Here is a 23,654-nt window from a genome sequence, read left to right as displayed (position 1 = left end):
CATTTACCCTGTAATAGTTATATGGGAAACTGCAAATGAATGCTCTCTTTCTCTACTCTTGCTGTCATACAGTATGATATTTTATCACTGCTTCTCCTGTCACATGTTAAAATACAGGGTTATAGGGCAGCAATATGTATGAGGTCAAATCTAGTGACTGGTGTACTGGACCAATGTATCTATCACTGTTTTGAATTGTCTTTGTTGTTAAAAAGAATTAAGTATGATTTAAAAAAAAAAAAAAAAAATTAAGCAGGTGTTGTCAGCTCTATCAATATTGAGAATAATGTACAGTTGGAATTCAATACAGTAAAACTGAATTATTATTATTATTATTATTATTATTATTATTATTATTATTATTATTATTATTATTATTATTATTATTATTTGTTTATTTAGCAGACGCCTTTATCCAAGGCGACTTACAGAGACTAGGGTGTGTGAACTATGCATCAGCTGCAGAGTCACTTACAACTACGTCTCACCCGAAAGACGGAGCACAAGGAGGTTATGTGACTTGCTCAGGGTCACATAATGAGTCAGTGGCTGAGGTGGGATTTGAACCGGGAACCTCCTGGTTACAAGCCCTCCTCGTTACTGGACCAAACTGGAACACTAATTGACTAAGAGCACCTCAGCAGTCTGACATTTTTTTACCGTACAATTTGATATTCAACCAGCAAGCTTCCTTGCCCTTGGTAAAGCAGAGAGATGCATAGTGAAGTATGGAACAAACTACAGTTTGGCAAACCAAGGTAAAAACACATGATAGTATAAGCATGGAAAAGCATGTGAAAACCATGACCATGGTAAACTTTTATAAGGGTATCAATAGCAAGAAAAAAAGAGTGAATTTGAACAAAACACAGCCTTGCAACCGACATTGTATACCTTCCTCTCAATACCTCCTCCTCCCAAGCCTGTCATTTTTCCCCCCAGTAAAATTGTGAACTACATTTACATTACGTGGTATATTCTCTTGTGACAAATATGGGGCCTTTTACCACACAGAAGCCATAAAATAATCCCCTACCGTAACAGTGTAGGCACTTGTCATACTCAAAACGTGCAAGCTGAACAGGAGAATGGAAGTTCTTGTTTTCAGTTTTGTTTTGTACTGCAAAGATGGCTTTGTGAACGATATGCAAAGGTTACCTGTGTAAGTTTTCATTATTTTGTTTATGATTCACTGCAATTGTGTTTTTTTTACATTTGGTTTTTAAAAAAATAAATAAATCATTAAGTTGGTTAAAACAAACAAAATAATTTCATAAATCGTACCTGTTTTGCACTCCTATTCACTATATAGAGCTCGGGCCAAAAGTTTTGCATCACCTAGAATTTTAGGATTGAAACATAATAAAAATAAACGATATGAACATAATTTAGATCTTTTGTTTAATCAAAGAAGCCATAATAGTAGTACAGTATTTCATTTTGGATTTTGAAATGTCACATTTTTTAATGTTTGTTAGATTTTCTTTAAGTTTATGGAAAACTAGAAAGCGGTATGTAATTCTATATGTTAATGTAACATTATTTAGCAGATTTAATTCGACTTTATGAAGCAAAAATAGTTCATTCTATAGTGCGATGCAAAACCTTTGGTCATAGCTGTAGATCTGCAGTTTTGGAAATAAATAAATAAATAAATAAGGCTAAATGACAGGAAAAAGGCTCTAAAGGGGTGGAGACAATCACTCTCCAGGTGAAATGACCATAAGAGTGCAATACTTTATGAAAGCAAGGCCTGCAACAGAGATTTCTTTTTAAAACAAAAATGCATGCTAAAACATAGATTTCTTTCAAAACCACCCATTTCATACCAATAAAGTGAATGGATGTGCAAGGCATGGGAATGTATGGAATTGCTTTGTTAGCTTCCAACTTGAATACATCTCTTTTTTGTTCACATCAACAGGCGCAGCACATTGCAAAGTCTTTAGCGAGTCTTCAGAAATGCAATATTCCTGACATTCAGCATTTTTAGAGCTAATGAACGATAACATCACCCTTTGATACACCTAAAATAAAACTCCTGCAAATGCTGGCTTGCTCTTCTCCCATGCTTTTCAATCAAGAGGGGACAGCCAACATGGTATTTATACAATATTTAAGCCAGGAGGTTACCAGGTATATGCACTCTCAACATCCACCAATTTATCCATAAACGAAGAAAAAAATACATGTGTATACATTTCCAGTTTAAATCCTATTTTCCAGTCATTACTGCTATTATATAACGGCAATGGTGAAGCATTATTTCCAGCTCCAAACACAATCATTCCCTAACAGTGATCAAACCTCCTTCAGCCAATCATGAGCTCATCCTTCACGACATAAATTGTGGAACATCTCAGAAGTGTGAAACCACAGAGTCATAGTGCCAATCACATTTGGTGCATCTGTATGACACTACTTTTTAGAACTAACTAAAAGCAGCAGCACTGCTGTTAAATTAACGTATTGACAATTTCCAAAATCGACCCCATTCAAACTTTTAAATTATATTTGGGTAAATATTTTATAGACTTTTACTACTGAATGTGACATATTCTCCTGACTGCTCAGTGAATAGCACCATGATCCAGATACTGTGATAATGTCCCAGTGGAGTACTAGTATCCCCTCATTTCTGACCACTCGCTAATGTTCATCAAACCAAACCAGAAACTGCTTAAATTATCTATCTATCTATCTATCTATATTCATATAGATTATCTATATTCATTGAAAAAATGTGTTGTCAACAGTAGACCCGACTGGGAGGGACCAGAGGTAATCCAGGATGCTCGCCACTGGACAGGACCGGGGGTCTAGCTCCATGCCCTGACACCAAATGAAAAATCTCTTCAATTTGAAGGCGTAGCACTGGTGGGTCGACTGCTTCGGAGAGGCCTGAACGACATGCAGATAATATTCTTTTTCCCCTTTATTCTAACCGGAAGGTCTTTAAGCTTTCTCTTTCTACCTACCCGGGTGGTATCCTCCTCGGCACAGGCCTGTGACATCATATCTTACACACTGGAAGCAAGATTCGGTGTGTGCCATATGCCAGGGGAGGTCGGTGGGTTGTTTGATGTGCATCATATACCACTCCTAGAACTACGGTTACATGCGAGTAACCCTCATTTCTAGGGATGTGGATAAGGTACACTATCCACACTTATGGCAGACACCTAGCAGTTCTCTGGGAGGAGGGGTAAAGGCACACACCCCCTGTTTAGGAAAAAGAAACTGCAGAACCAATGCTGCAAGACAAGCATCCCAGCATAACTCAAGGTTGATATGGTAATGGGAGGTACAGATGTGTGCTGACTTCCAGGGAGCAGCCCTGCAGATTTCTGGACAGGAATGTCCCTGGAAGCATCCATTGAGGAAACAGTATATCTGGTGAAATGAGCCCCGTACCAGGCTCCCTACCAGCCAGCCTATATAGTTATTTGAATGTTTTGAAATGCTAGAAAACGGTAATAGTGCATTGAGACATGTCAATTATTTTTATACTTGCATTGAGATCAAAAGTGCATGCAAAACATGTTTATACGGTTCTGCAGCCTGCAGTGGGTGCGTATATCCACTGCTACAGCACCAGTGGACCATGATAATGGACGTCTCCTGTCATCTGGAAAGAGTTGCATGTTCTATGTCTTACCTGATGACAGCAGTCTCCGGTTGCTTGTGTTGTTTGGTTCCTTTGGCTGCTTGTGTGGGGGTCGGAATAGTGAGTTAGCGTTAAAAACCCTAACACCATGTTTTCTTGCTTTTGTGGCGATGAGTTCAACCCTAACTGCTGCATTAACGTAGTTTTTTGCAATTAATTTCCTTGCTTTTTGAGGAGACCACTTCTGTGGAGGTGTTCCATACACGACTGTTGAAAACCTCTGGAATGTGATCAAGAGGAAGATGGATGGTCACAAGCCATCAAACAAAGCCGAGCTGCTTGAATTTTTGCGCCAGGAGTGGCATAAAGTCACCCAACATCAATGTGAAAGACTGGTGGAGAGCATGCCAAGACGCATGAAAGCTGTGCTTGAAAATCAGGGTTATTCCACCAAATATTGATTTCTGAACTCTTCCTAAGTTAAAACATTAGTATTGTGTTGTTTAAAAATGAATATGAACTTATTTTCTTTGCATTATTCGAGGTCTGCCAACACTGCATCTTTTTTGTTATTTTGACCAGTTGTCATTTTCTGCAAATAAATGCTCTAAATGACAATATTTTTATTTGGAATTTGGGAGAAATGTTGTCAGTAGTTTATAGAATAACAAAAACAAAAATGTTCATTTTACCCAAACACATACCTATAAATAGTAAAACCAGAGAAACTGATAATTTTGCAGTGGTCTCTTAATTTTTTCCAGAGCTGTATATATATATATATATATATATATATATATATATATATATATATATATATATATATATATTATTAGAGAGTGGTAAGAAATATATACAAATATTTCAAACTAAACAGTCATTAAATAAAAATACTTTAAAATCAGATACACTTTGTTTAAATGACGAAGGAAAAGTTTACTTTATTACAATGCAACCACAATAAAGAGCTGGAATGGTACTAATAAAGACTTTCTAATATTTTCCTGACATGTAAAACAGCTATTCGTCCAATGATGTCACATTTTGGATCTAAAATACTGAATATTGGTGACAATATAATTTGAACATTTTGACATTCTAGTCTTTCAGTCATGAGCATCTGAATCCCACACTCACAGGATGTAATAAGATCTGGAATTATTAAGATTACAGGCATCTTGATTCAGACCCTTAGTGAAACAAAGGTCAGAGGAAAATGAGCAACCTTATTGTGTATTTAAATTATTGGCTATAACAGACGTTCATAAATACAGTTTTACTGATCCACCCTTTGTAGACAAGAGACCCAGATGTTGCTTAAATGTTTGTAAGTGTCAAGGAGCCTGTAAAACTTGCACAGTGCTGTGGGCGTCAACGCAGATTCTTATCATAACAGAGAGAACAACTGTGTCTCATTATCTTGGGTAATTTATATTTAGGTTTGATTTCATGTTGCAATCATTTTCTAATCTACTATTTCAAATATAGTATGTATGAATGCCTAAGTCCCAAGTGTTAGGTGGGCTTAGCTGGTAATCTAGCTCAGAGGTCAAGGACTTGTGACAAAGTCGTCCTGTATCTTTCTGATTAAGTACTGGATTTTTTAAATGGTTAAGCATAAGCTTCAGGGACTATGTGGATTCATTTGGGCTGAAATACTGAAAATACAAACAGTGAGACTGACAAAAAGAATAACATTATAAATGGTAAGGGAGGTATAAAAGCAACATGGTCAATTCAGTGTCAAGGCTGCCTGTTTTGTACTGTGGTGGTCACATTTATTTCAGTGGCAGAAAGATTTTGTCTTGGGCATGTTCAAAGCTGCTGCTCTGTTGGTGGTTCTTAACTTAAGAATAACACTTAAATAAATGACAGATTGTTCTGCAATTTTAGGTATTATCAATTTCCAAAGTTAGCACTGCAAATAAGCTGAATGTTCGCAAAATATAAATATTTGTAAATAAGCATCCTTTGGGTTACTTTGATGGGTTTGCTGTAGTAACAGCAAATAAACAAAAGAGTACATTTGAATGGGATAATTAAGTTGACAGAATAACTGTTGAGAGGGCACTGCTTGTTAGTAGTTTAGTGATGCAGCAATGTTTCTCAATATACTGGCTAGACACTGGGGCTATGTGAGGAAGAGCACTGGCAGACATATTATTGTGGTCAGGAATGAAAGAATAAATCATCCCAGTAATGATGGAACATTCAAGCTCTGAAGTGGTATCAGGCCTAAAGGGTTATGAAAACAGTATTCCTGCTATGCTTTAGTCACACACACACACACACACACACACACATTTCTGGTGCACTGAAATCAATAAAAGTAATAGCACGATTATAAAATACAAATGTACAAAACAGTCAAGAATGTAGAAAAGCCAACATGACTAAAGTTAAAAGATGCTGCGAGGAAAATGAGAAATAACACAGTGGAGGCAAAGTTATTGAGTCAACCAACTGATTATTTAGCCTGGGTGTGCCCCGTCTTCTGATAAAAACAACAGGTTGATTCAGGAACTCTGTGTTCTTACAACTCTTGTGCTTTTTTAAATGAGTGATAAAATAACTGTCAAATGTGAAAAAAATAGAATCATTCCCATATACGTTGTGCTACAATAGTAAGAAACTCAAGTGCAAAATGTTGAAGACAGAACTGATAGAATTCTCCCTTTAAGAATAAGATCCTTTTTAATTATACTGGGCCTCTATCAGCAACTTTTTTAGATTCTCCACATCAAATTGTTGTTTATTATGAAAATTAAGAATTATATAGTGTCAGATACAAGTTGTCAAACAAGTGTGATTGGTTCAATGATACAGAGCAAAGATATCAATAAAAGGCAGTGACTTCGAAGATAAGACACCGCAGAAATGAGCAGTGTTTATTAATGAGGAGGTTATCATGTATCAGAGTTGCAAGGCTTATCCAAGTCCCTACAGGGATCCACCACATGGCCAATGTCCAATACAATTGAAAGAAATGACTGTTTTTTGTTGAAACTGCGCTGGACCAGGACTTCCTCTGGGTGGGCTTGCCCACAATGCAAGTCTCAGTGATTTAAAAAACGAAACCAGGGTCATCACCAGGCGACTAATGTCACTCTAAAATACTGTAGTTGTCTTTATTATTTTTTTTGTCTGCTTGTATCTACCTTTACGCCTATTTTAATGAGCCAATATGAAAAGAAAGGTAGTTCTGTGGCTACTAGTCATAATTTGATTTTCATTAAAATATATTATTTAATCAATTGTTTGTTTAAGAAAAGAGATCTAAAAAACAAATTATAGTTTTACTGTATAAATGGAAGTCAGTGAAATGTTTTGACTGGTTGTCAATTAACAGCTTTTTCACATATTAAGGATCCCTAAAACTCCTAAGAAAAGATATAGTTTCATAACATTGAAGAGAGCAAGACGAACTGTCACTATAAAAACATGTGTATTCAAGATAACTTAAACCAATCTGCTTACTTAACAGATGTTTAACAAGAAAATGTAAAGACAGCACCACAGGGAGGGCTAGATATTTATTATTGCACACTAAAGCAGTCTCAAGCTATATTTCTTTCTTTTTTTCAGTTTCTGAAACCGATATGCCTCTTAAAGAGGGTTAAACAGGGTTAACAAGTGATAAAAAAGTGACAGCTCAATTTCACTATCTAGCGCTAAGTTTTGCATTTGTTTCTAACAAATAGCATTTGCAGTATTCTCACTGCTGGTACAGTACTTGACTCGCATTCACTGAATCCTCTTGGAAGAGCTGAAGTACCTTGCTTTTTATGAGGCTCAACCCAATCTTATATCTAAGCAATGGACAATGCATCATGCAACTCTGCTTTCCTCTGGCTAGTGCAAGCACAACTACATTTCTTTAAAGTGACTCAAGCACAGCTGGATTATAATACTGCACTTGCTAAATGTGCAGTGCTGGTTATTCTCTTTTTTATGTAAAGTCTCTATGTATCAAGACATGACATGGACAGAGAACATTCTTCAGACCAATTACTGAGAAGATTTTAATAAGAACATAAGAAAGTTTACAAATGAGAGGAGGCCATTCGGCCCATCTTGCTCGTTTGGTTGTTAGTAGCTTATTGATCCTAGAATCTCATCAAGCAGCTTCTTGAAGGATCCCAGGGTGTCAGCTTCAACAACATTACTGGGGAGTTGGTTCCAGACCCTCACAATTTCCTGTGTAAAGAAGTGCCTCCTATTTTCTGTTCTGAATGCCCCTTTATCTAATCTCCATTTGTGACCCCTGGTCCTTGTTTCTTTTTTCAGGTCAAAAAAGTCCCCTGAGTCGACAATGTCAATACCTTTTAGAATTTCGAATGCTTGAATCAGTTCACAGCGTAGTCTTCTTTGTTCAAGAATGAATAGATTAAATTATTTAGTCTGTCTGCATAGGACATGCCTTTTAAATCCAGGAATAATTCTGGTAGCTCTTCTTTGCACTCTTTCTAGAGCAGCAATATCCTTTTTGAAACTAGGTAACCAGAACCAAACACAATAATCTGTGGTAGAACTATAGAACATATAACAGGGACATTGCAGTTGGTACCATTTAAAAGAACTCCAAATGTCATTATACCAATAATACCCTTCTTACTGGCAAACTGCACTAGCTCTACACCTTTACCCTACCCATTCATACCAACATACAGCACCACTTAATAAACAGCTCCTCTTCATGTTGGTAAACTTTCTCTGCAATTTTAGAGCCACAATTTGAAAGATTTGCATCGGTGGCATACTGTAAACATTTGAAATAAATATATAAGGGCAGCAGTTAGGGCTCTGGACTCTTGACCGGAGGGTTGTGGGTTCAATCCCAGATGGGGGACACTGCTGCTGTACCCTTGAGCGAGGTACTTTACCTAGATAGCTCCAGTAAAAACCCAACTGTATAAATGGGTAATTGTATGTAAAAAATAATGTGATATCTGTATAATGTGAAATAATGTGATAACTTGTAACAATTGTAAGGTCGCCCTGGATAAGGGCATCTGCTAAGAAATAAATAATATATATATTATATATATATATATATATATATATATATATATATATATATATATATATTTTTTTTTTTTTAGAAACAACTGAAATAGATATGTAATAGAACAAGGGGGTGGGATGACTGCATTCTTTCACAGGAATCACCATACCAAAAAATACAGTACATGGATACTGAAATATGAAACACATCTCTACTGTACATGCTGTCAATGCACCTTTAATCCATTTGTTTACTCCCATTACTGTTCCATTCAGACACAAGCCTGCCAAATAGGCAATGCCAGTGATTCAATTCCCAGTGAAGCTTGGTACTAACCCTAACCCACATCCAAAAGAGGAAGGGTTAGCTTTTTTCTCAGGATATTAGTATGGTGGGGTTTGGCCAAGTTTTATTTGATTTTTTTTTTTTCTTCACACAATTTTTAATGTAATCATTTGCTGGAGACAATAAACAGAAGATATAGTTTCGTATTTACAATTTTCTTTAACAGCTGAGGATGCTAGAAGTTCAGCTAATTGTTTTTTCTGTTTGCCATTTTTTAAATATTTTGGAAAGAAACTTGTGGTGACTACTGGCGGACAGCCTCCTGCCTGAGCCAAGCCATACTTTCCACTACAAAGTTACTGCAAAGCGGATGGTAGGGACATAGTAAACACAATACTTGGGAAGGCTATATGTGCCATGGAATACAATTAATTTGCCTGCATTTTCATCTTTTACAAATGCACACAGAATTGCAATTGCAATATCATGCCATGTCAGTTTTGAGGTTCTAGCACATTTCTAAGTTAAATACATCTTAAAAGGTGCAGAGTTGAAACAACTTAGAAACATCAATTATGTTGTGTGTGTGTGTGTGTGTGCGCGTGCGGTGCCACCTGCCATTCTGAAGATACATGGATATGGCTCACTGCTTTCGTATTTTTAGTTCACATTTAGGGATTAATGCAGCATTCATTTTGTCACTACCAAGCTCTACCCCTTGCAAAACAAATTAATGAGTATAAAACAATACAGCTGTTAGGTTCCTTTTGTTATGTACAATGTTTTCCGAGAACGAAAGCCAATCTGCATCAATAACCAGCAAACTGATCTTACAAAGTGCCATATCTTTAAACAATTTTTACACCTCACATTTTTTTATAAAATAAATTATTTTTTATTTCATATTGGTCTGAATTTTTTTTAAATGTTGTGTATTTTGCATTTTGTTGTATCAGGATCTAACTGTAACCCCACAAACAGTATCTTAATTTTACTAATTTGCCACTAGAGTGCACTACAGCATGCCTAACTGGAAGCAACAAGATCCGGAGTGTAAAAGAAACACAGACCTAGCGCCTTTGCCTTATCAGCCTTGCTGTATACCAGATTAATGATAGCAACACTATAGAAGAACAGCTAAATATCATGTACTGAAGGCTAGTAACCTAAACTGAATCCAACAATAAATGCAAACTCTGAATCATTGCAAGAAAGTCAAATAAGAAACAGATGTCTGTTACTTGCTGCAATCAGCTTTTGTTATCATGTACATTTTGGACTTTTTTCATACAAAATTATTTTATACTTATCCTAGGATTACATTTTAATTATGGTCCTTAGAGACTTTTAAAAAGTACCAAATAACAAAACAAATATCAGCCGTGATGAAAATAACTAATAGGTTTCTAGATTTATACGTAGTGCTGGCAGTAAACAATTTATTGAGTACGTTTTATAAAATTGAATCCTAGGGTTATTTAAAGAGAGCTTCAGTTCAGAAGCTACAAAACATTATTCTTGACTGACATTCCTCTTCTCCAGCAAAGTAAAATTGTCTAGCTTCAAAGTCCCCTCTTTGAAGCTAGACAATCTCCCACTCCCCTTCTTTTCAGTGTTGTTTAGTAAACCTCCCTCTTCAGAGGTGCTCTGTAGTTATATTGTATTTTTTGTGTGTCCAACCCAATGATATCTGAACTGAACACCCTTGATTGATACCCATCCATACCCTGCACCAATTGAGGCCTTGTACAGCAGTTCAACTGGCTTTGTTGTTCTGTTTACATTTTTAAAGACGCGCAAAACAGCTGGTAAATATTATGTCTTATTATTACCGTAAATAGATATACAAACAGACAGATAGCAAATTACTGCCAGTTTCTTATTTCATAAACAAAAGCTGAATCCAGCTTAGTTTAATCAACAACAATTCAATTCTTTTTGTAACTCAAAGTAAAGGACAATGACAAAATAATATTTTTTTTTGAAAGCATTTGTAGTAAGTGAACTTGCTCGGTTATCTGAAATGTACTTAACGGAGGAAGATTAGTGGTGCACTGGCATGGCTTTTACTGAGTTTTATTGAAAACAAAGTGGTGGAAAGAGGCTGTAAATCAGAGATCCCAAAGCGTTTACCTCGGTGGCCCTGTCAGGGGGTTCCAGACTCAGCAGATTAGCCTTGACGAGCTGTTGGAGGAGTTGTACTTGAGCCACACTGAGGAAGAAGTCCAGGCTTGTGGTCATGTTCACTTCCAAGGAATGGCCACACACTACAATCTCCTGCAGAGAATTAAACAGTATTAAACATTATCAGCGTTTTCTCTTCCTCCACCAGAGAATGGCTTACAATACAGCAAGATCTGTGTGTTGAGCGTGGGGGAGGAAATTATTTCTGAGTTTGAAATTGCACACAATTTATATTGAATGACATTTTTTATTGTGTCCATTGGGAGCACAAGACATGCACCAATGAGTGCTTCTTAAAGGACTACAGACCACTGAACATAAATCAACTTTCAATGTATTGAATAGGGACTATTCATTTAGCATTGAGCTCTTCTGGCATTTTAAAAAACGTTACTGTGCAGTGTTCTCAATAAGAGTACTTTGTTGTTATTTAAATAATAATCAAGCAAAGATGATTTTTGTTCTTCTCTAAGCAGAACAATTTGACAATTCCTGAGAGAAGCAATTAGTCCTAAATAGCACAATCCCAAAAGATATGTCTAACACTGTGGAGCAAATCTCTGATCATCACACCCATTGACTGAGTTTGAGTAAAAACACAGAGCAGTACTTATAGTGCCTGTATAGGAACAGAAGTTACAGTAAGCACTGTCTCAGTTTTCTTCTAATGTGTATTCTCTACTGCATAGACAATAGTCATGTCTGTCATACCCATGGTATGATAACATACACGGTAATAAAACTTTCTGTGTTGAATTTACTACACTACAACATTTAGTTGTTGAAGTACAGCTTGCACCAAACAGAATCACATGTTCATTTTTGCAAATGAATAAAACTTTCCTTTCATTACTGTCACTTTTAAAACAAGTTTGTCAAAGTACATGTACTACAGCTTTAAGCTGTACCAGAATAACAGTGTGCTACCAACCTCAATCTGTGCATTTTCCGGGGACACCTGCTTTGTAAAGATAATTGCAGGAGCTGCAGTTAGACGCACAGAGAAATCAGTCAGAATTGGAGTTAGAATCGCTCTTCTTTCCTGGTGGCGCCTAATACTGTAAAGGAAAACAAAGTATATTCAGTTTGCAGCAATTCATGATTTGCTTATGGAATGTTATACGGACGCATATCTGTGGTATAGGGCATCTAAACATAAAACTCAGTGCTGTGATGGTTTTGCTGTTTGTTTGTTTGGCTATCACACATTTTAGACTTGACTATACAGGCCATGTTGTTCAGTTTTCAAACAGTAGAATAACTTCAAAATAAAACCTTCAAAACACATTTATTCTTGGAAGTTGACCTATATACTGGGCATTTCAGCTTCTCAGCATGACACTTTAACTTTTAATCATCAATAATTTACAAACTAACGTGATCCATTATTTGACAATTCTCTATTGCAAACACACCCTAGTTGTATACACAAACCCTAACTAAAGCCTTAAATATAAACTTTCCCCTTTGGTTAATGTTCATTCCCACAATCAAATTATATTTGTGGGAACATTTGTTAGCAGTAAAACAAATATACAACTCGGCTTTATAAGGTGGTGTTAATTGCCACATCTGCTACTATTAAAACAATCAAACAGTATAGCTTCCAATATTTATAGTCAGCACAGTATTAGAAAAAGCTGGGTTTGTAGGTGGGCTAGGGATTTTTTTTTTTTTAACCACTGCCAATATTATATCATATTCCTATGCCGAACTGTATACTAAACACCATCCTCAAGGGATGCATGCCAACCACATTTTTTTTCCCCTGAAAAAAAAAAAAAATCATGCAGGATGCCTGTTATGGTGGAAAGTTATGTGCAAGGTGCATTTAGGTCAAGCCATGCAACATAATTGTATTATTTATCAAAAATGGCAAATTACTTCAATACAATATAGCACAGTATTTCTAAACGTTTTGCCAGGAGCTGAAAATGGTAGCTGTAATGCTTTACAGTTGCTCTCGTTTTTTAAAAGGTCTGCTCTCCAATTTCCAGTAGAGGAAGAATAGCACTAACAAAGCTACTCAAGGAATTATGAATCATACTGAGATAACTGGTGTGAATACAACTGAGGAATTACATGACACCAAATGACTCAATGTAGGAAGGTGGAAAGTTCATGAGTAAAAACTCAACATCTTTTGTGGAACTGTACACTATCGTACAGACAGGTCCTGTCAGCATATTGTTGCGGATGGAATTTCTTACAAAAATCAAGTTGAGTTTGGTGTAACTCCTGGAATTTAAATTAGTGGAATGTAAAGCAGTGTTTTGGTAGAGCATAGAGAAAAAGGCGTGAACTTTGGAACTGAAGTACCGTTCCAACACTGCAATTGTACCTACAGTAGGAAATTGGTGTACACAATATATTAGAATAAACTGCAGATAACTGTTTCTAGAACACAATTAGGTTGTTTGGGGTAATTTGCAAACTTCTATTCATTTAAAAAACAAAATAAGCTCTGGTTTGAGCATATAGACCATGTAACGGTTGGATTTTAAAGACTCTGGAAACACCTAAAGTGCATGACATCAGTCTTGCATACCATAGAAATTGTTATATGTCAGAAAAGTCACATCTAAACTAGACAATCACCTAAATGACTAAATGCATCAGTCAGTCATGCATACCAAGTCCTTAGTCCATACTGTATATTACAGTACACTGAGATGTTTGCTTGTAGAAAATAAGTCCTACATTTTTCCAGATTGTCTAGTACTAACAGATATGACATGACAGAAAAAATGAATGTGGTGGCCATAAACAAGTATAAGATGGCTAGCCAAGTCTACTAAGAAAACAGTTGAGTCCAGGAAGTCTGATTTCCAGTGATGACACAGAGTTGAAAACTCAAGACATTTTCACACTGCACTCAAAGTGTATTTGATTGCAGTCTGGAAGGTTTTATTTACCCACTCCTTCTCAGAACAGGTAGGAGAAAACTCAGGATTAACAGTTGAATGATATATGATGTTCCCTCTGATTTAATGAAAACTCATTTGTCTTTACAACACTTTGTCTAAATTATGCTTGTGTTACTTGAGCGAAGCCCTGTCAACAGTGAACAAACCACAAATTCCTTTCTTTTTTTATTTTTCGGTCTCTTCTCTTTCAAAACAAAAGTAAATGAATAAAATGAGAACAGTTTGTTATCTGCTTGTTTTAATGACCAAATGTACAGGTATTTTTTAAACTTTTAACAAAAGGTAATTTTATTACCAGTTATTACAAAATAAATGTAGTTATGTTTAGTAATTAAAGAACAGCAAGATCACATTACAACATCCATCCACTACAGTACCTGGCAGTACCTTGTGTGTTTTGAAGTAATTCCATTAACAGTAAAGGTCACCCCCTTAAGTTTAATAGTGTGTTAAAGGATGCTACTGAATTAAAAATGAAATGAGCAAAAATACAGATTACACACATTAAGTAGTGAGAGACAGAGTTACAGTATAAAAATAACTCTTATGCAAGTCATTTTTAGTGGGATCCTGCAACTAATCAGTGTTGTAGCTGAAGTGGTTGTAACTTCAGGAGGTCAAGTAACTTACTGAAAGACTTACAAGGCTCTACTTTAATCCTAGTAATGCCAATCAACACCAACACCACATAATGGTCTTGCGCCAGCATTACTGGGACTTAATGTCTGTAGCTCAGCTGGGATTTAAACCCAGGATTTCAGTAATTTCGCTCTGACCTTTGCAGTTCAGTTGCGATCTAACATCATTAAATGTAACATTTTATGTACACCCCGTCAACTACCATTTATAAAGCAAACACAATTAGGGTTTAAGGGTTAAAGTGTGGCTGCTATGCAGCTTGGAGGTAAGTAAAACATAGTTGTATTAAAAGTTGTATGAACAAAACAAAGACACAAGTGGTTTTGGAGGAAAGAGGTCTGTGTGTTGGCTCATGGTGTGATGATTCACTAAACATGGCATTTATTTATATCTAGGTAGAGCTGTTTTCCTTAACAGAAAAAGCATGTGTAAATAGTGATGGTGTGAACGTACCGTTGTGACAATTGAACCATTCAGGTCTTACTGCCCCTCCAGGCACATAGGCAGCGGGGAGGGAATGATGGGAATTTAGTCAAGTTCAGGTAAACAGAGAAGATAACTGCAAGTGGAATTAAGTGCAAAATTGAATTATATAGGAGGAGTGTATGTGGGTGAAGGAAAGTTTTAAATTACCTATTCACCTCTGTACGGGTCAATTAACTCTACATGCCCACCTGCACTACAGTACCTGTATGTTCATTTTCTCTTAACAGGACTACAGAATTAAAAGTTATTTCACTTCATCACCTGGGTGTGGAGCCAACACTAACCTCTAAAACTGATTAAGACCTCTAGTCGAAATTTTTGTAAAATGTTTGTAAAAATCGAAGCAGCTTACCTGCTGGCCATGTTCCACTCCAGGGCGGGATTCTGTGAATTCCGCTCACTTTCAACAAGCACGCCTCCCTTGAGTCCTTCCTTCTCTGGCTTCAGCTGATCCCACTGCGCTGTGCCGATATTGATGGACTGGAGGTCTATTTGGTACTGTCTGTCTTCTACCTCTGACCCTGGGTCGCTCAGTATTCCCAGATTCAAAGCCCTCCTGTATATAAAAAATAAATGCAAAGTAAAAAGTCTGGGGTTTAACATTCTGAGTGAACACATTCTCCCTAAAATACAATAGATAGAAAAAGAACCTGCTGTTAGAAGCTGTCGGTCATCTACTGATTTATGACTTTTTTTGTGGAAGGCAGTTTGCGGAAAGGGCTGTAGGTGGACAGCGTTTAATGTTGTTTTCATAACATTTAATCAAAACAATTTTAAGAAAACAACATTTTGCACTGCTACAGAATTCCAGTGGTGCAACTTCCTTGTTGAACATGCTGTAATACTCAAAATCTCCCCATGCAACACTATATGCCTAGTGTTCTGACACCATAGGTGTCATTTTGGTTGCATGCCACCCATGTGCAATCAACCCTCCGGTGGCTTATTTAGCCTTGTTAACTAAGGACATTGTCAAATGACTGTTGTTTATTGAGATCCCCATCTTAGCCATGGTGTTGAAGAAAGTCAAGTTTGTCATTGAATAACAGAACCTCCACTTAGCTCAGAGGTTGCATTTTTGTAGTTTTTAGATCATATCATAATGGGTAGCTACTGCTGCTATCATAGGCTAAAGAGCAGTACATTTCTAATAACTGTGGTCCAACATTCACTACTTGTGTAGGAAAAATAACAGTAATGACAAGCTCTCAAACTGTGAAAAAAAATCTCATTGCAGGGGTTAGAGCCTTTTCAAAATGCATGTGGGGATCTGACCGTCTCATTTTATTATATTTTAGTTCAACACAAGATAAATACATTAGGGTTGCTACAGCACATCACTGCTATCACAAAAAACTCTTCTGTGGTAAGTCAACTTCAATAACTTAACATTGTGTGTTATGCTCCAAACATGTCTCAAGCCTGTATCATCTCTTAGTTAAAATGGTACCAGAAAAAGATGTAGATAAATACAATGCCCCTCCACTAAAAGGATTTGTCCTTTAAAGGCTCTGATTTATGCCCTGTTTACAATTAGGGGTGATGTGTTTCAAAATCTGTTTAACTTTTCTGGACTTTGCAGTAGTCCCAAACCTTCTTAAAGTACTTAAATGAAAGCATTTTGTATACAAACTCCACATCCATGAAAGTCTGTAATGTATCAGAATTCGTCTTTTCTCTGAAAGCTAAGTGCGCTCTTCGCAACCTTCCTCCCCAGGAGATTAAATCCATTTAACAATGATGTCATTTATTTTGCTTTGAAAGACACGATTTTGCAGAATTTACTAACATAAGAAACAGAATTTACATCTGCAGATGACATCAGGGCTCACAGCTAGGAACTGTTTATTTATCCTGGTGAATTTAAATATGAGTTTAAATATTGTAAATATGGGCTGAAAACTGCAACAGATGTTATGACAGCATTAGTAGTTATATTTGTTTCAGCAATTATCGATGGCAATTTTCATATAATATTTCTTCATTTTTCTAACACAAAGTAACACATTACCAATCACACAGAAATGTTATGACAAATTCTATAAATATTAAAACAAAGAACATGAGAAGATTAGGGGTGCATTACAGGATTTCTAAAACGCTGTTGATTTACATTATTCCTTGCAAAATAGGGGAAAAAAAGGTTCTAGTACGTGTTTTTTAATGCTCTCCATTATAAATGCTTCATCTATATGACATGGGTTGTGGAAAAAAAAAATACTTAATGCTTTTTTGGCCAATTGGGCAAACGTATCTAGTAGCAACATTTCACTATTGTGGTTTTTAAGCATGAAATATAAGAATAACAGGTTAAACAAAGGGATACAGTTACCACTCCAGTGCTTTTGTGTGGCCACTGGTAATGTATGTACTTGTTAGAAATCTAATTGGAAAAATAACTTCTATCTACAAACAATACATTAAATATGTACACAGATGACTGAGGCAACTGGTGTTTCAACATGTAGTTCTGGTGGGTTTCCGAGCCAAGGCAGACTTTTTTTTTTTTTTTTAATTGGAGGAAATACCACAAAAACATTGTTTTATGACAACTCTGCTATTTTTAAAACTAGATCAAAAGTGCTACAAGACAAAAGTTCTCTTTCATGGTACTGCTACTATTTTCTTAAACATTCCATTTTTTTTACACACATTCTAAACCAATTTTAACTTCATAAGTGGCCAGATCGACAAGTTTCTTTTATATTTGTATTGTTATGTTATACAGTGCCCTGCCACATTAAAATGAACAGTCTTGAAACAGAGGTGACATTTAATATACTGCGACACAACCTAAGGACAAAACTGATCAGAAACAAACACATCAGTATCTGGTAGCTAGGCCTTTTGCATCATACAGGGCCTGATCCCGTGCAGGCATGGAACTAGTGAGATAGTGCCATAGTCTGATGATTTTTGTCTGCAGTTCATTCACATTGGCAAGTAGTGGTTGAGTTTTCCGCAATTGTTTATCAAGGTGTTCCCAGAAATGTTTGATTGGGTTCATGTCAGGACTCTGAGGAATTCAGGAAAGAAGCTCCAGTCCCTCTTGTCTCTTCCAGGTAGTGGTGATTCTGGACGTAAGGCATGTGGTGCTTTCCTCCTGCAGATGGTGCGATGTAAACTGTAAAACCCCTAGGCTGAACAATGGTAGAGATGGTTCTGAAGGATAGCAATGTAATGTGCCAAATTGAGAGGTCCCGCGATGAACACCAACTCGCTCTTTCCACTGAACCAAATCACACCCCAGATCATGATGCTGCAGCCTTTAAGCAATTGTTCTTCAATTCATCTTTAGCCCTCCTCCATACTAAATGCACCTATTCGAATTGAGTTGTTGGAAGGGGGACTCACCAGAGATCAGAATGGACCTCCAGAACTGTAGAGGTCTGTCTAACATCTGCTGGGTACATTTGCATGGATAAGCAGGGGGTTCCATCAGGACACTTGACCATTGTAGCCCAGCCTGTGCAGAACCTGTTTTTCTGTACACTGGCTCGTGTTCATGGAGCTGGTGAGGCCTACAAGGCTTTGTCGTGGGTTGGAATGGACTTGGTTTGTGACTGTCGATGGGTGGCCAGGCCAACGTTGTGCGGCGGTCAGACTCTCCTGACAATATGTCACAATAATGTTATGCACCCATTCGAAAGACCATGATCTCTGGCAATCTGCCTGTCACTTTGTCAAATGTCAGAATGCCCAATTATGCAACCTTGTGTAAAAGGTGAAATATCAAGTACATCTATTCTCTGCATCATATTGTCTACTCCTGAGCTCCACATTGCAGACAGCTGATATTTATACCATGGATGTGGAGGTATTGTGGGCATTTCAGATGATACCACTATGTTTGGGGCTGCTTATTTTAGTATGGCAGGGCATATATGTAACAGTGTACAGTGTAACAGATAACACCTTATGTGTTTTAGAGTTCAGAAAATGTGGAAGCCTGTTACTGGTAATCATTCCTGTACTGTATGTCTCTCTACTCTATCCATTCATGTATACATGCAGTGGTGTCCATACTATTGACATCCTTTATTCATTTCAACAGTATACTCCTAAGCAGGATGCTGATTTTGATTACATGAAACACAACAGTGGAATGAATTATTAATGGATAATAACTTTGGAATTTATTGGATAAACATTTTTTTTAAAATGAGGAGCTTCTTGTTTAGCTGCAAGTAGCATGGTGGCTTCCAAAACAAACAAAATAATCTCATGTACATCACAGTAAATTAAGAGCGCTAGACATACATTTGTAGAGTTAAGAAATCTTTGGAAAAAAAAGCTCTGCAAAAATAATTTAGTAGGTTAGCAACCTCCAAGCTCCAAGTCCTGTAGGAGGAAAACCCATAACAGTTGGTAAATAACAGTGGATTCATGACACACCACAGGGGGTTGTATAATGACAGGAAACATGGCACTACAGCTCCCTTAAAATGAATAGGGTCTGTGCCAACCTTTCTGCCTTTAGACAGATGCCATTTTCTGCTGTTTTTTAACACCTGTACTGACAAAGATCCTTGCCAACTATACATGCTTTCTGCTGATTACTATATTATTTTAAAGTGGGTGGGGTTAGAGTAAAGGCTAGCAAATAAAAAAAAGGTTTATGGCTTAATAAAGCTGAATGCTATTAAATCCAGTGTTGGTCAAACTATATCCATTAAACAAACAGAGGTACAGTTTATGAGTGGTGGTCGCAAACTGGCCACTGAGGGTTAGTTAGCGAGTAACAGAAACCCACTGACTGCTGAAGGTGCATTCTGATGTGGTGATGTACTGATGTAAGTTGTATTTCTTTCAGCCTGTTTAGTGATTCTCGGAGGAGATTACAGGAGTTAAAATGTTTTAACCCCTTTGACTTTACCTGTTAGCAACCCATAATGATTCAGGCTGACAAACTATGAATAAAGTAAAAAGCCAGTACTTCCGACAGCACTGTATAGCAAACCCAAAAAGATGTGTCCTGACTTCTCTTTACCCTGATCCGACTGTGAACAGCTGCTGTTTCTAAGTGGGGGCCCCTCTTTTTGTTATAGCAGTTTCTAAGGGTGAAAAGGTTAAATGCAGTTCAAGGTAATAAAATAAAGCAGTGTAAAATCTGCGTTTAAGCACTCAAAACCTGCAGAAGGTTTTTTCAATGCTGTCTGTTTCTCAGTGTAAGGAATTGCAATCCACAACAGCAAGAAAGAGGCCCTCAAGGTGGTGACTTTAAATATTCGGGCAACATTAGTGCCAAGCACTTCTGCATGTTTTGTACCATATGGCATTGGCACAATATTTTTTGTGACTGTAATTAGGAGAATTTGAAACAGAGGCAACAGCATTTATTTATTTTTAAAAACATTTTTTGAATTTACTGTCACTAAAAAAATATCTGGTTTGTATCATAAAATTAGTCATTACTTTGCAAGAAAATAATACAAATAAGAGTAAAAACCAAACTAGAAGCCTCAAGGTTATTGAATTTGTGAGAAATAACGCAGCTGGCAGAAACACTTCAGAGGAACATCAGTCAATATGCTGTTGCTTGAAAAATCAAGTCTGCTTATACAAGGGACTGCACTATTAACATGCAAACCTCATAAACCAAGACTCACTCTCCTGCTCTGTAGGACCAAGGCTTTCATCTCTCATGGCACATTATTCCTCCAGAGAATAGTTGGGGTTAGATCATGCTTGCACACATCCATTCAAGGGGCAACTCATTAAAATATTATTCAAGGGTCTTGCAATTACTTAGCTAGCAAAGAAACCCGGACTGTAGGTGGTCCATTTTTAACTGACTGGGTATTTTGTGGCTTCGAAGTCAACTCCAACTGCCCCTAATTTGCATATAAAACACTGCAATCAGGGCTTTTAATTAGAACTCTAGTCCTTCAAAATTAACAGGCAAATAATTAGTCAAAATAATAATGGATATCATGGATTTTCATTATTTTTTTTTATTATTCTATTTTACTCGGTTACATAGGATAAAGCCATGATCGCTTTTGACAAAGAAATACACAATAATATCAGAATAGATTAAGATATCAATGGCAGTATTCTTAAAGCAAAATAACACTATCTGATGCATAGGACTGCAATGCATTAAATGCAATGTGAATGCTTAGAAATTGCATTTTGTCCCAGCACTCAGAATACTAACATTGAGGATACTCCCTCCCCTTTTTAAAATACATTAGCATTTACTGTATTAAATTGTACTAACAGTGAAGAATCTATATACAGTACCACAAACAAGCATCTTCATGTATGAAGGGTATGAAAATGCAACATCTAACAGTGCATGTGAGTATCTTTAGTGCAATTCTTTAACAATATTTAAAACACCAGGGTGGATCTTCCACCATTTAAATTAATCGATTATCCCCAATTGGCTCCTTTAGACTATTCAAGCCTCCTTCTTATTGCACAATACTTAAGTTATTATTTGTTTATTTAGTAAACGCCTTTATCCAAAGCAACTTACAGAGACTAGGGTGTGTGAACTATGCATCAGATGCAGAGTCACTTACAACAATGTCTCACCAAAAGACGGAGCACAATGAGGATAAGTGATTTGCCCAGGGTCACACAATGAGTCAGTGGCTGAGCCAGGATTTGAACTGGGTACCTCCTGGTTACAAGCCCTTGTCTTTAACCACTGGACCACATAGTTTTAATTTCACCGGCATATGATTACAATGCACTTCACTCAACAAGTCAGCTTAGTGCACTCAGAATCATATTTTAAGAACAACAGTAGGAAAACATAATACATTAAACTTTACAGCATATGTTAAAATAATTATATATCGGATATTCTTTTTATGTTAAACTATACACAATTTTAATTATTTAGGCTACATTTATTGGTATAAAAAGGGTCCACATACCTCCTTCACCGATTATGTACAGAAGCCTGTTATTAATTAGATTGATTAGAGTTTAAAGACATTCCGGGTCATCAATTAAATCATATTTATACAAGATATTTAAATCAAGAACTATATATATATATATATATATATATATATATATATATATATATATACACACACACACACACACACATACACACACACACAAAGTACTTAATTCAACAGTTCCCGATTAAAAGTAAAATCCTCAGTTCCTGACAGTGGTCAAACAAGGCAGCACAGAACAATCGGGATGGATTTTGTTTATACTTAAATGGTGTATACTAAAAAATTACTGTTTGCACTATGATTTCAACATCTTAATTGCAAGAGCCATTTATCTCCAGCTTAGTTTACATGTCAGAATAAGTTCGTTATAAACATGGCATATTGACTGTATAGTTCTAAAGATGCGAACATGTGGTATTTCCCAACTGTAAAATATCAGAATCTTAATATCATTTACAGGCGCTCTAACACATTCTTAAACAGTTTTAATATCAAAGTTTAACGCTGCATACAGCTCAATCCAAACTCGATGGAAACCAATTTAATTCAGCACTATTTTCAAAATAGTTCAAATGTAAATGCAGACTTAAATTCTAGAAAGACACTAGTGTAAAAAGACTATTAGATGTACTGTACTGTAACTTCTGCCTGTAAAAAATATGGTAAACATATTTCAGCTATGATGGTATTTTGACATTCCACAGTTTAGATCAACAGAATATACCCCCCAGACTTTAAAATCTGCTCAAATTATTGTTATTATTATTATTATTATTATTATTATGATGCACCATATTATTTAATTGTAGATACAAATGATCTTAATCCTAACTCGTTACTTCTTATCTCACTGTGTTCTAGTAGTATTTGAATTTACTGTAAACTACACTGTATATAAATATTGTTTTTGCACTCAAAGCGAGAAGTACAAAAAAAGCTGTAAAGTGGTAGGAATCAGGGATCCACTGCTGTGTATTTTTTGTTTTTCACTGTTCTACATTTTTTGTTTGCAACTGTTCATTTTAACCTTTTTTTGTTTGTTTTACACAACACTACTCACACACGTTTGGTCACCATCATAACTGTTGCATGAAACTGGAGTGTAATAATCCAGCACCTCTGCACTTAAGTGTTCAGCTGATATCCCATCACGCCTTTCTTCTTAAAGGCATACAACCTCTATACATGAACCCCCAATATCTCTCACAAGCAGCTGGGTACATATTTTTACAATATCACAACAAAAGGAATAAGCTTTTTTTTTGTGCATATGTATAGCTATTATGTACTACATCACCTTACAGTACAATAATACAACAAAAAATGGACTGAATGATAATACCCGAAAATAATCGTAATATTTTTAATAAAGTAGCCGGCGCAAATATAGTATTAGGTGGTGGATTGCGCCGATCATCAGCTTATTTTGAAAACCCTGCATTCAATGTCACTATTTTTGCTTTGAAAATAATCAGTTAAATGTTGTGTCAAGGCATAACACAGCTGTCATGTGGTTTTTTTTTCACCCAGCAAATGTGCAAGTGGTTAGCTAGAGGCGCAATCAATCCTTATTGCTAAAGGCACAGCAGCATCTGCAA

At 36.4% G+C, this 23,654-nt stretch overlaps 1 protein-coding gene across 3 annotated transcripts in view; it reads right to left on the bottom strand.

The window, feature by feature from the left end:
* LOC117394303 (intermembrane lipid transfer protein VPS13B-like) overlaps positions 1-23,654 on the bottom strand; it is a 370,657-nt gene that overhangs the window by 108,010 nt on the left and 238,993 nt on the right. For 2 of the 3 annotated variants that reach the window (XM_033992431.3, XM_033992429.3), the window contains exons 31-33: positions 15,486-15,689; positions 12,013-12,139; positions 11,031-11,174 (exon numbers count right to left, since the gene is read on the bottom strand). In XM_033992431.3, the coding sequence (XP_033848322.2) occupies positions 11,031-11,174; positions 12,013-12,139; positions 15,486-15,689 (475 nt within the window). Of the gene's footprint in view, positions 1-11,030; positions 11,175-12,012; positions 12,140-15,485; positions 15,690-23,654 lie in introns of those variants that run through there. The other variant, XM_059012617.1, reaches the window with a different exon arrangement.

This window comes from Acipenser ruthenus, chromosome 3 (assembly GCF_902713425.1).
Source record: "Acipenser ruthenus chromosome 3, fAciRut3.2 maternal haplotype, whole genome shotgun sequence".
Lineage (NCBI taxonomy): Eukaryota > Metazoa > Chordata > Actinopteri > Acipenseriformes > Acipenseridae > Acipenser > Acipenser ruthenus.
This window is presented reverse-complemented; position numbering and strand designations above follow the sequence as displayed.